Below are 16,380 nucleotides of genomic sequence, written 5' to 3' on the forward strand. Positions count from 1 at the left end.
TTCCTGCCCTTTTCTGTCATGGCTCTTTGCCTGTCTGAGGCAGCAGCATTAATAAGCTTTGGATGTCAGGTAGAAAGAACCAAGCAACATCTGTCTGACTCACCTGAATATTCCTTCTTTGGTGACTTTGCTGTATCAAACAAAGAAAGAAACAACTTAATATTCCCTGCCTTTATTGCAAGTCAGCATTCAATTGCAAATTTAATAACATTGTGAAATTAACAGGAGAGAGGGATTTAAAAACAGTTACCTGGTTCCACATGTTTTTCTTTCTTTTCCTGTTCTGAAACATATTGTTATTGTTATTATTATTATCAATATCATTATTATTCCAATTTTGTATGTCATAAGTTAATTTTTTTAACACAAAGAAACATGTACATGCTAATGCTGATTGCAGCAACTAATAGCAACTGCTATGAAAAGATTTAGACTATATACTTAAAACAAGTTTTTCCTTCTATTTCCCCTCATAGAGTTTCCTCACACAATAGCCTGAAAATATACTAAATATAAGAGGAATTAAAATTTTTAATGGATAATAAACCAGAAAAATAAAATAGAGTCTATAAAGGATGGAAAAATTTAAATTTACTGTCACATTAGGTCAACATGAAAACATAAAAACAAGCACAAAGAATAATGATTACAGCTTTTCAAAATAATTCTCAGATGAAGATGGACAGATTTCATATGGACTTCCTCTTCCAAGCTGAAATCTTCATCTTATACTGAAGAGATATTTGTTTAGCTAAGAGAAAGGATTTTTGCTGAAGCAGATTTAAGACACTAAAACAGACTAAGAATTTTCAGGGGGAAGCAAAACACACTTCCCTTGTTTTTAGGACAAATGCTCCTTAAAGAGTCCTTTTTAGATAATGCTTCTTTTTAAGAACTCACTTTTGTCAATATGGTATGAGACAAAGCAATATTCTGCCCTAAAGATTAGGTTGACATTTATATTATAATAAGCACTAATTTTACATGAAGTGCAAGTACTAATTTTATGTGAAGTGCTATTATCTACATTCCTATTCTTATTTATTTTGCCTTGACAAGCTTGTCAAATTAATTTAAAAGAAGATTTTCAAGAAATTCTTTGACATAGAGACATTATTATTCAATTTTTTAAAGAAAAGAATAGCAAGATTTCTTCAAGTTTCATGTAAGGAATATATTTTGAAGACTAGAAGATGTTTATGCTGAAAGAATTCTAAGAACTATATTTTAGAAAGAGTGTCACTGAATCTTCTGTGGTCATTTCATCAATCTCTCAAATGTACAATTTTGTTTATCAGCCTTGTAGTTAGGAAGGTATAAGGAGAAATCTATCCACTCCCGATACTGCATACAGGCCATAAAACAAATAACACAAATGGCTTGACCAAGTGTTACAAGTGAAAAATGAGAAGCTTAGGTGAGTTAACTAAACTAAACACAATAAGCACATTACCAAAAGTTGTCTGGGAAATCGCAGAGCAGTTAAATGTATTATAAAATTTGGATTAAATTAAATTAAACTGAAGTGCCAATTATAAAATATTTCTAAGAAATTTGTAAAGTGAAGACAGTCAAAAAAAAATACTGGAAGTAGATTTGGGTATGCATCAAAACCAAACACCAGCTATATGTGAGATTTCAAAGTTAAAATAAGGGCTTTCAATCACATCAGAAGCAATCATATAAGCAGAAAAATACCTGTGTTACTTTGGAACAAAATGCAAGAAAAGGCTGTCAAGAGCATTCCTTATATGGGATAATTCAGGAAATAATTATGAATTACTCAATAAATATAAAGAAATTTATCTCTTATATTCTACAGGACTGCCAAATCATGCCCACGATTGATTATTTTGTCATCATTTTTTCACTTTTTATTTTGAAAAAATTATAATCACAAGAATTTGCAAAAATATGTACAAGAAAGTCTGATATTCTCTTCACCTGGTTTCTCCTACCATGACTTATTTTTCATCTAAAAAAAGAACAACCTCTTAAGTTGTGGTAACTAGAAAATCAGAAGCAAAATAAGAATGTAGGGTTGGAGATGTATAATTGAATGAAGTAATCTTAAAGACAAAAAAACTAAGTCAAACAAATTCAAAGATGCAATAATAACAACAGTAAAAACAAGTCTAGACAATAAATCAGAGAAAGTAAGTTAATCTGAAAAGAATTAATAATTGCTTTGAAGAAAATACTTTTTCTTCTCCCTGTTACTGCTCAAGTCACAATGCACAGATCTTCCCGTCAAGAAGAGCAGTTGAGATGTAAGAGAACATCTGAGAAGCCATGTCTATTTATCAAATACATCCATGCCCTGAAGATTGCCAAGGAGCCACAGTGTGTCTGCAGGAACTTTTAAATCACATAGACTGTAGTAACGTGAGGGCCTTACGGTTACACATATATATTATTTAACGCTATTTTTCAAATCTCCAGTTGTCCTCCCTTTTCCTGCTGGTGCGATGGTTTATAGAGTGGTTTCTGTATCAGAGTGTCCATGCTCATCAGCGGTTGTGCACACTCATAAATCTAGGACTGAAGGAACTCATACTTCTTTCTCTATAGATAGATTGCTCCTCCTGGTTGACTTGTACTATAATTTCATGATTCTCTTCACAGGGCATTTTAAAGCATTTTTATGACATAGAACGTCTCAGTGTCCTAATCTTTTGCAGGACCAAAGCATACACAATATTTTTAAAAATTGGTGTATATATTAAAGCAGACGTTTTTTAATAGTACTACGATCTTTAAAAGCTCTACATTCCTGGAAATGTGATTTTTTTAAATGGCTAAGTAGGCTTAAGTTCCTTCTTTGTTTTCATTTGTTCAGCATATCCTATTTTCTTCAGAGGAGAGTATATATTTGCAAAAGACACAACCTCAAGGCAAACAGCTTTAATACTGTGTGTTAAAGCGACAGTGAATGATGTCTGAGATACAGATCCCAAGCAATGCCATTACCCAGAGCTCATAGTGCTCATGGGGGAGAATCATGTCATGGACAAAATGTCATATATCCTAGGAACACGCCAAAATATTTATGGATTACAAGAAGAAAGATAATCAGAAAAAGGTGATAAACTAGCCTAAAAAAGAATTTCTATTCAATCTTTTCTAAGGACTGAGAACTAACTAGATTACAGGGACTAAATGTGGATTAATGGTATAATGATATGCAGTTGTATTTTTGGTTATGAAGCTGCTGATAATATTGTTAGATGATTGCATGAATTTTTAAAAGGAAACTAAGAATGATTGCCATGCATTTTAGTCCACTCCGACCCCCAGGTTGTATATTCTTTCATTCTGACAAAAAAACAACAGAGTTCACATGCATAAAACGTAGAAAAGAGAGATTCACGACTGCAAGTCTCAGTGTACCAGCACGCCAATAATAGTAAAGAGAAAAAACATATACACAAATATACTTTTCATGCATTTTCTTACTTTTTCCCTTGGGTTGTTCTGTTGAAAGAAATAAACAGAAAACAATTGTTCTTAAAGCCTTTATAGATAAAATTTACTACCTCAACATATTGATTAGACTGTAACTTTTCTAACCCTCCTCATTCTCTCCCCTTAAATTTCACAGTGAATGGTGCTCTGAGGTATTATCGATTATGACAGATGTTTCCATAATTTGAATGTAAAACATTGTTTGACAAGGAATTAGCCTAGACTATACTGTTTAGCTATTTTTAGTGATTTATACCCTGCAGTCTTTTTAAACACAAGCTAACACATCAACATATTGTACACATAAATGCACATGAGCAAATACAGAAGAAACAGATTTACTTTCTAGATGAGTTATGATTCATATTCAAGACTTAAAGGAAAGATTCAGTTCCTAATTGATGCTGGTGTATCCAAGAGTAATTGAATTTGTGCTTTCTAGTAAAATAAATGCTTGATACTGAATATTGTTCAATGTCTTATCAAACAAACATTTCTTTGAAAACAATTACTATGAAAGGTAAGTGTACACAGTATTATTTTTTATTACTGCCAAATATTTCTCATAGTAGTATTGCTAGAAAAGATTCAACTTTCTCTCATTCCCTCTTTCTTCCTCTCTCTCTGTCTCTCCTCTATGCTATGTATAGTTTTTTCTCTTATGTTAATCATTTAACAAAGAATGCTATTTTGGGGTTCATCAAATAGAAAATGGAAAAAGGAAATATTTCCAATACCTTCTGCAGATGTTTTTGTTTTCTTGGAATCTGAAAACACAAAGATAAATTATTTACAAACAAAGAGGATAAATCAACAACTTCAGCTTACAACAAAATGTCCAAACATTCTGAAATAATTTTCAACAAAAAGGATTGATTATATGATACATTTCTAGAATATGGGGCTTAAAAATAAGTCATCCTATTTTTGAGAGGATGAGTATTAGTGTGAGGGAGGAAGTGAGAAAATTTTTTGGAAGCATAAAGAATATGAAAAATAAAAATATGAAAGAAAATATCCACATACAATTTGCACAGAGACTACATTGTGCCTATTGAAGCTAATGTTCTTTCAATAGAAAGTCAAACTGAGCAAGTATATAGCTTGGTCCATAAAGAAGGTTTGGAGTCAGTGAATTTCCTTTGCACTTTCTGCATTTGTTCAATCTAAAGCAGTTCAGGTGAACTGCATTGCACTCTCTTTGAATAATCAATACATTTCCAGTACAAACATGCAATTATACCTCCTGTAATGGAAAAGAAACAGATTGATGTTGACTCATGAGTTACTGATGACACATCATTATATTTAGTAACCGCTACGTGGTAACGTGTATTCAGTGGTCAACAAACATCTATTTTATTTTTAGGCTTTTGGGTTTTCAGCCTAGATCTGAAAAATTATTATTTTCTGATATTTAGGCCATAAAACTACCAGTTAATACCACTTGAAAATAAAAAAAGAGGTTTTGACCTCATTTATTTGAGGATGAAGGCATTTTAACTTAAATTTTTGCTTAGAATAATTTATTTCTTCTGTGTTTTTTCCTTTACTCCTTCTATAGGTTAATTTTGAAATTCTCTGAATATACCAAAATTAGAATCATAATAATGAACTATGAATTGATCCTGTGAAAGGTAGATAAATTGTTTTCTGGTTGACAATAATCTGGCTTGGAACCTAAAACAACAGACAGTCACTAACAATTTTCAAATTAATGGATTCGTGTGCCTTATAGTGATGTGGTAGTGGTAGTGTCATGATTTTGCTTCCACAATGAAATAATGGACCTAAAATGTTTGAAGATGACAACGAGTGGGAGTCTATTCACAAAAAGTAGTCAGATGACCAACTAAGCTGTATTATGAAAAAATGATAACTAATGACAGGAACAGGGTGGTGGAAGTAAGAACCCACTTCCATAGACGTATAAGCTAAAAACACGTTATAGGAAAGCAACTTGGGAAAGAATCTAGAAAGTCATAAAAATGAGCATGATTTTGATGTAGTAAATCCATTTCTAGATATCTGAAGAGAAGAATGTGAAATTATTATAAAAATATATGTAGGAGGGGCTGGCCCCGTGGCCGAGTGGTTAAGTCTGTGCGCTCCGCTGCAGGCGGCCCAGTGTTTTGTTTGTTCGAATCCTGGGCACGGACATGGCACTGCTCATCAAACCACGCTGAGGCAGCGTCCCACATGCTACAACTGGAAGGGCCCACAACGAAGAATGTACAACTATGTGCTGGGGGGCTTTGGGGAGAAAAAGGAAAAAATAAAAACATCTTTAAAAAAAAAATTAAAAAAAAAATATATGTAGGAAAATGCTTTTTTCATGACGTTTACACATCTTAATAATGGGAATATTGCACAGGACTCTCTAAATGGTAGGGGAACTATTTAATAACTCATAGGATATCCACATAATAAAAAAATACACAATCTTTTTTTTTTTAAAGATTGGCACCTGAGCTAACAACTGTTGCCAATCTTTTTTTTTTTTTCCTGCTTTATCTCCCCAACCCCCCCCCCCCCCCCCCATACATAGCTGTATGTCTTAGTTGCAGGTCCTTCTAGTTGTGGGATGTGGGACGCCGCCTCAAGGTAGCCTTAGCCTGACAAGCGGTTCCATGTCCGCGCCCGGGATCTGAACCCTGGGCTGCCGCAGCGGAGCACGCGAACTTAACCACTCGGCCACGGAGCCGGCCCCACAGTCATTATGTAATGTTTTTGCAATCCTTTCTTTCTGAATTTCTGATTTTTCCATAATAAGCATATCTTTCATGTATAAGGGAAAAACAAACCATTTTAAAAAAATAATATGTCCTTGGAACACATTTATTTATTCAGTAAACATTTATTAAACACTATTGTGTCCTGCACAGCATAGTATAAAGAATTTTAGACTAGGTTTTTCTTAATACCCACACCCCTGCCCCCCCAAAACAATCATTTTCTTGCTATTCAGTTTCTCGTCAGGAAATACAACTGAGTAGGCTAAATTTGCTATCTAAAACATATATGTTTTTCAAGAAATTTCTCATTCATTTCCTTCAGGAGTAATTATTCTAATCAGGTAAGCAAGTAATTCAAATATATAGAAAACATTATATAAAACAATTTTATATAAAACCATGATAAATATCATCTCACATATACCAAACTATATATTAATAATATGCAGAGGCTGCTTCTACTTGAAAACATGGATTCTTACTGTACAGCAGCTGAAAGTATGAAGTAGATAGTTCAATGGCCATCGTGAGTTATCAACTAGTTTGCCTTCAGTATAATGGAATAGGATTTCTGCCTGCCCAGGAGGTCATGTGATCCTTACTGAGCAATCTTAAGCCCAGAATACAGCCAATATAGAAAACACAGGAAGATTATGAGAAGAACATGGTCATTCAGAAATGCAATTGAAGATAAAGCTTTTGGAAGAAAGGTGGAACAGACAGAGGATAAAATGTAGCAGATTAGGACAAGATTATTTGCAAGCCTCTATTCTCCAACTAAATGCTCACATGAGGTCGTCATGGGAAACTAAACACAATGTATATATCTGTGGAATATCTGTTGTTTTTAATATGCTTTCCTTCTCCTAGTAATAAGCATCGATAACACAATGAATTAGGTATTAATTGTACTGAAATGAAAGAATAAAAAGCAATATGAAGCCCAGAATCAGATAAATTATACCACTTACTGAAATAAAATAAAATATTTCATGAGGTAGAAATGTTAAAAATAACAAACTGTGATCTAACCAAGTATGCCTTTAAAAATTTCAATATATTTGCTATAGCAACTGGCAGCTATACTGAAATTTACTTAAAATGTCATAAATCGTGTCTTTGGGTTAGGAGTCAACAGAGCAGCAGACTTACACAAGGAAAGTATCTGAGCAGTCAAAAAATATAATCCTTGGACTTGAATGATCACATACTGACCGTGAAAAGCTATTAGAACCAGCTGTTAATACTCATGCTATTAAACTTCATTATGCCTTCTCAGCACTCTGCTGAAATGGCTTAAAACCATTATAAAAGCTTACTTGGTGAATATACTTCCCTCAAGACCATCTGCCCAATAATCTGAACAACAGTCTTTTATTAAGAGCATTAAAGCCCACAGCAGCTGTGATTTAAAAGCAATGATGTGTTTGCAATCTGTTCAATTCATCACTCACTCATCTTTAGCAATGTATCAGGTATGGTCTATTACATACATAAGTGATGCTAGAGGAAAATGAAACATCAATTGATATTGAAGCAAAAAAATTAACTCTCTGGTAGTCTAAACATGTAGGTAATGAAGTACCCCATCTCATTTGTGAAACTTGCCTGATTGACACCTTATTCAATGACAATAACAGACATTTTGCTTTGTTTTTCACTATGATTCCTTTTCAGATGTCAATTCTCAAGGCCTAGAACTTTGGACTCACTCTTATATGCATTCAACTCAACTTGCTCTTGCTCTCCTTACAGTAAACAGTGCATCTCATCTGGCTAGTTCTTGATGGAAATGTATCCTTCAGATAATACCCTGTGTTGGAAAACGCACAGGTTTTCCAGTCCCTAGGAATTAATCAGTGAAGCCATGATTAGATGAATGAGATCTCCCTGGATCTGCTAGTGCAACACAAGTAGCACTAGTGACCACAGACACCTAAGATGAAGCTGTCAATAACTGGCTATGATTTCCCAGACTCAAAAAGCTCATTGGAATGTAACTCCCAATAATAAAAAAATCCTTCCTTGTCTGAGATGTGAAAAATTGGTTGCCTACTCATATATCTTGTAGCTCTTATATTGAAGAGTCCTAGATATTACTGATTCATTCACATAACAAATATTTGTTGAACAATGTGCAAAATGAGGAAATGTGTCAGTCCCGATAGGGGATAAAAGTGAATTAGACATGGTCCCATAAGTGAAAAGTCTTAACGCCAATTAAAGTCGAAGGGAAATGAATACAAGTAATATGAAGTACAAGGTGGTGAAAAATAAGCAATAGTAGGGAGATACAGATAAACTGTGATGGGAGATCATAAAGGAAAGAGAAAGGATATTTATTTGGGAGGGTCAGACAGATGTCCTAGAGAAAGGAAAATTTATTCTGAGTCCTAAAAATATTGAATATTCATAGAAGTAAAAGGAGAATGTAAGCTTTGTTACGATAGTAGCAGGAACAAAGGCAAGACAGCACATTGTATATGTAAAATTGATGGCAGCTTAGTATAGATGAGATATATAATATATAGAGGAAGAAAGAGGGTGGCAGTATAGGGTAAGGCTCTACCACAGAGCCTGCTGGCCTTCCCATACCATATAATCCATGCAGGCAAAAGTTTGAACCACAGCTAATATGAGTCTTGGCAGAATGCCTTGTGATCCTTCCAGAACATATGAGAATAGGATGCCTGTGAGGAGCTGTTATGAGGCCTTCTCCCACGTGCCCCCCTGTCTCTCCTGGAAGGCTGTCATGAGACAACTTCTCATTACCTCCTGGGTTCTCCTGCTTAGAGCCCTTTGGAATAGAGCTGCAGACCATAAAATCGTTTGGCCGTAGCCTAGAATTGGCTCCTCTGCAGTGAAGTGTCCCTAGCTTGTGCTGTATTATCTGGCCTCTTTCTTTGGATGTATCCTCTTTGGTGTGTGGAACAAGGTACCTTTAGATACTCTCACTTTTGCTGACAATGAAAAGTAATAAATCGTCTCAATTGCAAAAGGACTCATTGTTATCTTTTCTGGTGGAATTACTCAGGCCTTGGCTTTGACTTTGCCTTGATGTGTGAGTGACAGGAGGTCAGGGAGCAGACTGTAGGGGCTCGAATTGCAGGTCAAGGCCTGTAAGCTGCATTCTGTGGTTGGTGTGGAGTCGTTGAATATTTTAAATAGCTAATAACATGAAAAACTTAATAAGCCAATTCAATATTTTGGAAAAAATATTTAGCGAAAATATTATTGGCAGGATAATTATTTTGGTAAGAGAGTCTCAACCTTTTACAAGTCAGGACACCTTTAAATTCTTAACAATTATAAAGGACCCCAAACAGCTTTCATTTAAGTAGAGTCTATCTATTGATGTTTATAATTTAAAAAATTAAAGCTGAGAAAATTTTAAAATATATATTTCTTCATTTATTAAAAAATAATAAACCTGTCACATGTTAACATAAATAACATACATTTTTTTTGATGAATACATCTTCCAATACAAAAAAAGCGGTGAGATGGGTGACTTTGTTTTACACTTTTGTGACTCTTCTACTGTCTGGCTTATTGAGAAGACAGTTGGATTTGCATTTCTGCTTAAATATTCAATCTGTTGCAATATCATACATTATGTAGCCTCTGGAAAGGTGCACACTCATGGGAGAACAAGAGTGAAAAAGGCAAATGATGACTTCACGTTTTTATAAAAATAGTTTTGACCTTGCAGAACCACTGAAGGAGTCGTAGCGACCCCAGGAACCTGTGACTTTGGAGACCACTGCCCTGATTCACATGAGAAGTTAGTAAGACCAATAGGAGGTCACAAACAGCAGTGTGAGGTGGCAACTAAAGGACTGGAGACTGTGAATGAAGATAAGTTGTTCTAATTATTTTAGGAAGGGTTAAACAAAAGAGAAGTTCAGTCAAAAACTCTGGAGTACTATACATCAGGAGCAGAGGAAAAACAGAGGTTGAAGCTTATGCCTGAATTTGAGCCTTGGTGTCTACAAGGAGAGTGGGAGAATACATGAGAAGAAATAAAGGAGTAAGGACATTTTTATAGAAAAAAATACAATTTATTTGGGACTTTGAGAACTTCATGGGAAGTAAGAAAGAACATGTGTTAATAGATCATGTGGAACGTGTCTGTAGGGGGAGAAAGAGTGATGTGGAGGAGAAACTTCAGCAGAAAAAGGCTTGTCAACGAAGAACCTGAGTTGAACATTTATTCAAAAATGTCACTCCGCTTAGGCTAAAATATGGTTGCTCTGATGCCCAGACTCCTAAGAACAATAAAATTGATGGGCATAGCTCAATGGAGCCAAGAGTCTCTCCTCTTAAGTTTTCAGGAAGAGATTTGATTTGATGGGACATGCTGGGATAAGATCTTAATGTGAACAGCAAATCTTCAGAGTCCACTATTGCATGAAGCCCTTTGTGGCCTGATGCACGGATCATCTTTCATAATAAAGAAGTTGGTACCCGCTTTTGTTTCTGCATTTTGAAAGTTACCAACAAAAGAACTTCTCAAGAGCATTCTAATTAAATTCCTAAAACCCTCCTGATTCTCTTTTCTCCAGGAAATTTGTCAGCCATTAATACCTTTGAACCATACTCAGAAAGTTTGAATGGGAGTAGAAATAAGCTTTCTGTGAAATAAAATGTTGAAAATCCAAATTGTATGCCCCTTGGTGATTTGTCTTAAACTTGTCTCATTTGAAGACACATGTGTTTCCTGTCCCTATGGAAATGATTTGTATGATCTTTCTTGAAATCGTAGAAAGTAAGAAACAAGAGCTGAGAAGCTTATGTCACCTCTCTGTCCTGCTTAACAGGAGATGCAGAAAGGGAAGTAGGAACTCATGAACATAAAATCAAATGACTGCCCAAAATAGCTGGACAGTAAGCCTATTCTCCTATTTTATGTTGGGAACAAAGGCAATCATTGTAGACAGCTATCTTTTTTCTTAAATATCATAATTTTAGAAATTTTAAAACTTTTTCAAAAAAGATAGAAATAATCTATGATACCCTTCAGAAACAATAATTTAATAATAACAAATATATTAACAGTCAGAGGTGTGTTTTATATGTTTTACAGCTGGTGGGGAACACTGGAGCACTTGACCCTTCATGGGCAACGCTCTGCCCGAGCTCCCCGAGCTCTTCCAAATATTGCGTATTGATTACAGACAGTTTCTCAAAAAAGAAAAATGAACGAGGCATGTAATCCAGGAAAAATAGAAGAAAAAACTTCAGAAGGATAACAATAAGGAAGAAAAAGAAAACAGATATAAAGCGTAAAGCTGTGCAACTGTAGTTTGGCCACTGTTTCGTATACCCAAAAGTCTCCAAATGCTTTTGTTTGAATGCCAATGAGTGGGAAAATATCCATTCATACGACTCCTTTACCTAAGTCAAAGGGTAGGTTGTCCTTTACTCCTAAGAAGGATGGTGGACTTGCTGTCTGTCAGAAACTGCCAGGAACTTACTGCATCTTCTTTTCTGTAATGTCTGGGTCTACTCACCACAGCATTAATCATAGAAATGATGTAATTTCCAAAATAGACTGAAGGATTTGCTTTGCCTATATGGGAAATTAACACTGACTCCAATCTCCTGTCAATAAACACACTAATGTGTCAGTCGGCTTTAATAGGATACTATGTTTTTGCTTCCTCTGAACAAATAATGACCAACTGAAATATTTTTTCCCTCTCAAGTGTGTTGAGCCTTAGATTCCTGTTTAACAGAAGAGAACATGACTCCCCAGCTGTAATTATTATGTAAAACTCTGACGGTACTAACTATAAAGTATAACACTTGCTTTCTTATTTTTTCTCATGGGATATGAACACTAATTAAATTATAATTGTCATTTTTCAAAGTTGGAAGTGATTGCTTATATCTACATGCTATTTTTACTGAGAAAATAAGCCTAGATTCATAAACAGTGGTGACATCTAGAGACTCTGTCCAAGTGTTGTCAGGGTGCATTAGAAACCCTTTAAATAGAATGACAGTGACCGAAATGGCTGTAACATTCACCTCAGTTTGACTGAACTTTAGATAGGTCTCTTCTTGACTATAGGCCTTGACCTCCATTTTATTAGAATATTTACTTTGGAAAACTTGCAACTGTAAGTTCTTTCTCTGTTGCTTTGAAATACAAATCTTCTACAACAAGAAATATCTTTCTCCACACCTATCAGATATCTCTTTGAAATGTAATCATTAAAGGAAATAGCGCTCTTATACCCAGTCCCTGTGGGAATGCAGGAGCCTAACTTCCACAAGCAACAACTAGCAAAGACAGATGGCCCAATCACATTGCCCGTGCTCCCCTTCATTCTCCCACCCCCGCCAAACTCCTGCAGTACTTTTCCATTAGTTCATCTCAGAGTTTAAAACTCTCAGGCCTTTTGTTTCAGTGCAGTGGAGAGTTCCATTTCTCCTTTTGCAATAGCCTTGAGCCTGACTGCAATAATCTTGAATAAAATCTTCCTTGCCTATTTAATTCCATCAAGTGCAATTTTTCTTTGACAGCAGTGAAAATTTTACTCCATATCATGACATCCCGACAAAGGGAGCTGGTGTGCAGGGGATGGATTACAACTTATTTGCAGCTTAATAGAACAAAGTAACATCAGTTGCTTGTCAGTGTCAGAGATATAAGGAGTTAATATAAAAGAACGAGGTCTGTATTTTGCATATTTTTGAAATTTGATAAAACTGCTAATGGAATAGGAAGCCCAGATTTGGAGAGGTTATGCTATATCTTCTATATCTTGAGAAAGACTAGATTAAAATTACTTTAAAAAAATGTCATGCACCCTCTTGTGTGAGGTGAGGTAGAAAAAACATATTTATGCAAAATATATGCACATAGTGGATCCAGTTAGCCAAAGAGAATATAGGCAAGATGGCAGTCAAAACTCAACTCTGAATATTGGTAAATTATTCACACAAAAAAGCATAGTGCGATTTTTCATAAAACATACCTTCCTTCTTATCATCTTTTTTAGCAGCTGCTGAAATGAGGGAAAGAAAATAGTCTTAAAACATATTGAATGACCATTACTCAGAATAAGAGAATGTGTTCTATATAGTCATAGTCACCTATGCTTTAATTTATCTGCAATGAGAATAACCTAAAAATATTATTTCATACAAAAATTTCTTTAAAACTCAGATATAAGCATATACCAAAAATAATGAGTAAAAAAATGTTACATAAGCAAGAAGTCAAATCAATAAGTATGTGTTTAGTATAAGTTCACTCGAGGTTTTAAATTGTTATATCTGAGAACCACAATCACTTCTAGAAGAATATGACAAGATCTATGAAAAAAATGGATGTGACATTCCATGAATTATCTGTGCTTCGCTACCGAGGAATTACACTCCAGTGTGGAAGTCTGCATTTATATTTACAGTAACAGAGTATAAAATCTCACATTTCAGGAAGGGGCAATGAAAATCTCACCCCTTTTTAGCAAATATATGCTATCTTTTACACAGAATGCTTTAATCACTTTGAATTCTGACTTCCTCTGTGGTAGCTTTCATCTAATTCTGCATCATGACTCCATCTGGATTGAGGTTGTAGCCTATAGGTGTTACTGGAGGCATTTGGGGGAAGTATTCAGTCATCTTGGGATGGTTCCAGGCAAGATGACCTTTGATGCTGCCTAAAGTTCATTCAGGAGCCAAACCCATCCAGGGAAGCCACATTGGTTGAACCAGAAATTGCGTACTTCCCCTACGGCAATCCCACGTAAATGGATTAGAATTTGGGGGACCACCAAGAACCAACATCTGGGAATATTTTGAGTGTTTACTCTGTGTTATAATTACCAACACACTTTCATATACACCCTCTCATTTTGTTTTCACAACAGCCTGTTAAGGAAGGCAGCTCAGAGCAAGAAACTAAGCCTTAGAGACATTAAATGATTTGCACATGCTCACATAGAGAGCAAGGAGCAAAACTGGGTCTAAACACCAGCAGTAAAAGATTGAAAGGGAATATATATATATATATATATATATATATATACTTTTGAGGAAGATTAGTCCTGAGCTAACATCTGCTGCCAAACCTCTTCTTGTTTTTTTTTGCTGAGGAAGATTGGCCCTGAGCTAACATATGTGCCCATCTTCCTCTACTTTATATATTGGATACCTACCACAGCATAGCTTGATAAATGGTGCATACGTCCAAGCCTGGGATCCGAACTGGTGAACCCCAGGCCACTGAAGTGGAGCATGAGAACCTACTTGCTACACCACCGGGCCAGCCCCAAAAGGAAATATATTTAAATTCATTATTTTAATTTATTACAGGTGATTTTTTTCTTTATCTTCTAAATGTTATTAATATATAGTTACATTTGTAGTAAAACGTAAATTTATAAACAAATTCTACTTTGAGACATCTGTTTCTTTTTAATGGAATTTTAACTAATAACACACAAAATGTGGAAGATCTATGTTTACAATGTGTTTAAGTCAAGAAATTTGTCTTTCCAATGATATAATGAGGAGAGTAATAAAGACAATAACCAGGGCCAGCCCCATGGCCTAGTGGTTGTTTGGTGTACTCCCCCTTGGTGACCCAGGTTTGGTTCCCAGACACAGACCTATACTACTTGTTAGTGGCAGTGCTGTGGCAGAGACCCATATAAAAAATAGACAAAAATTGGCACAGATATTAGTTCGGGGGAAACTTACTCAGCAAAAAAATAAATAAATATCAACTAAAATGAATTAAAGGATATGACACTGCCTGATAGATTTCAAAGCCAGGAGGCATAATTTCAGCAAGCCTTTCAGGTTTGACTCAGTAGACTTATTTGTAGTTAATTCTTTACAAACAAAAATTCCCTTCCAGAAGCATCATAATTTTCAAATCATACAACGTGTATACATTTTGATTCTAGAATTCAGTTGAACTTTGCATTTTGCCTGGAGTTTGTACAATAAGAAAAAGAAGTGAAATGGTGTTGTCCATTGCAAAAGAGGGTTTTTGCTTAGTTTGTTTTTCTCCTGTAATTATCTCCACAATATGTCCTATAATTTAATTCATAACCTCTCTGAGGCAAGTTGGATCAAAGGGTGAGGGGAGAGGGCTCTTTAAAGACAAAAAAAAAAAAAAAAAAACCACAAAATCACAAATTGAAAATTGCTGTGGTCCCTCCCAGGGTCCTGGGAGAAACTCTGGCAGGGGAGTGGCCCTGACACCTAAATTTCATCAGTTTAGCAATAAATGCATTGCTTCTGAAGAGCAACCAGTGCCAGAAAGAGGACTGAAAACCTAAATATAGTTTTGAAAATCTGTTGTGAATTCTATAGAAAAAAACCTCTGAAACTAGAAGCTCTCTAAACATTGGCAAAATCTTTTGCAGCTAGACTGAATTTTTTTGATTTCTAAAATAAGGCAAGAAGAACAATGTCCAATGTCCATGCATGCATGGGCACATGCAGGCTTGTGGATACATACATGCATTTTCCTCTTTCCCATTCTTATATTCTTTGATAGTTTCAACTCTCAACTTTACAGTAACGCAGAGAAGAGCTGAAAGAAGGAGTTTGACTTATTCTTTCATAACTGACACTACCTCTGCTTCTTGCCCTTTGTCCCTTGAAGGTGAGTGGCTTTTATTCACTGCCCTCTGGAAAGCCATGTGATCTGTCAAGCTGGATTTCATGCCTAGAAGTTAATCAAAACCAGGGTTTGGGGGTCTGTTTTCAGAATGGTTTTGTAACTTTTGCTCATGAGACCCACTGCAGGCCCTCATTTCAGCTCACCTGACTCTAATCTATTAAACTGGATTTTGTGGCTGGATGACTCCTGAATTGACTGGGTAGACATGATTCTTAATTACTGGGCTGTTGGTTTTCACCTTCTAATGAGACTGCAATGGCTAATATTTTAGTTATTTTGTTCTATGTCTAACTTCTTTCTATAATAAATGGGAGACTTTCAATGTTTGCTTTAGGAGTCCAAAAGAAAAAAGACCACTGTAGACATATGAACACGGATGCATAGAGACCTATCTTTTAAAGTGAGTTCCATGATGGTTTCTGTCTTTCCTCAGGCATTTCTTTCTCAGTAGGTGTCTGCCCAGCCATTGCACCCAACTGATTAAAAGATAATTCCTTATTTCTCTCCTTCTTTTCCCATTTCGGTCTA

At 35.4% G+C, this 16,380-nt stretch overlaps 1 protein-coding gene across 50 annotated transcripts in view; it reads right to left on the reverse strand.

The window, feature by feature from the left end:
- TRDN (triadin) overlaps window positions 1-16,380 on the reverse strand; it is a 393,603-nt gene that overhangs the window by 144,488 nt on the left and 232,735 nt on the right. For 20 of the 50 annotated variants that reach the window (XR_011522078.1, XR_011522073.1, XR_011522074.1 and 17 more), the window contains exons 14-18: window positions 13,187-13,216; window positions 4,203-4,232; window positions 3,457-3,474; window positions 251-283; window positions 104-130 (exon numbers count right to left, since the gene is read on the reverse strand). Coding sequence is in view for 31 of the 50 variants with exons in the window: in XM_070556934.1 (XP_070413035.1) it covers window positions 104-130; window positions 251-283; window positions 3,457-3,474; window positions 4,203-4,232; window positions 13,187-13,216 (138 nt within the window). In the remaining 19 variants the exon portion in view is untranslated. The remainder of the gene's footprint in view (window positions 1-103; window positions 131-250; window positions 284-3,456; window positions 3,475-4,202; window positions 4,233-13,186; window positions 13,217-16,380) is intronic. The other 30 variants (XR_011522089.1, XR_011522083.1, XR_011522090.1 and 27 more) reach the window with 2 other exon arrangements.

This window comes from Equus przewalskii, chromosome 9, assembly GCF_037783145.1.
Source record: "Equus przewalskii isolate Varuska chromosome 9, EquPr2, whole genome shotgun sequence".
NCBI lineage: Eukaryota > Metazoa > Chordata > Mammalia > Perissodactyla > Equidae > Equus > Equus przewalskii.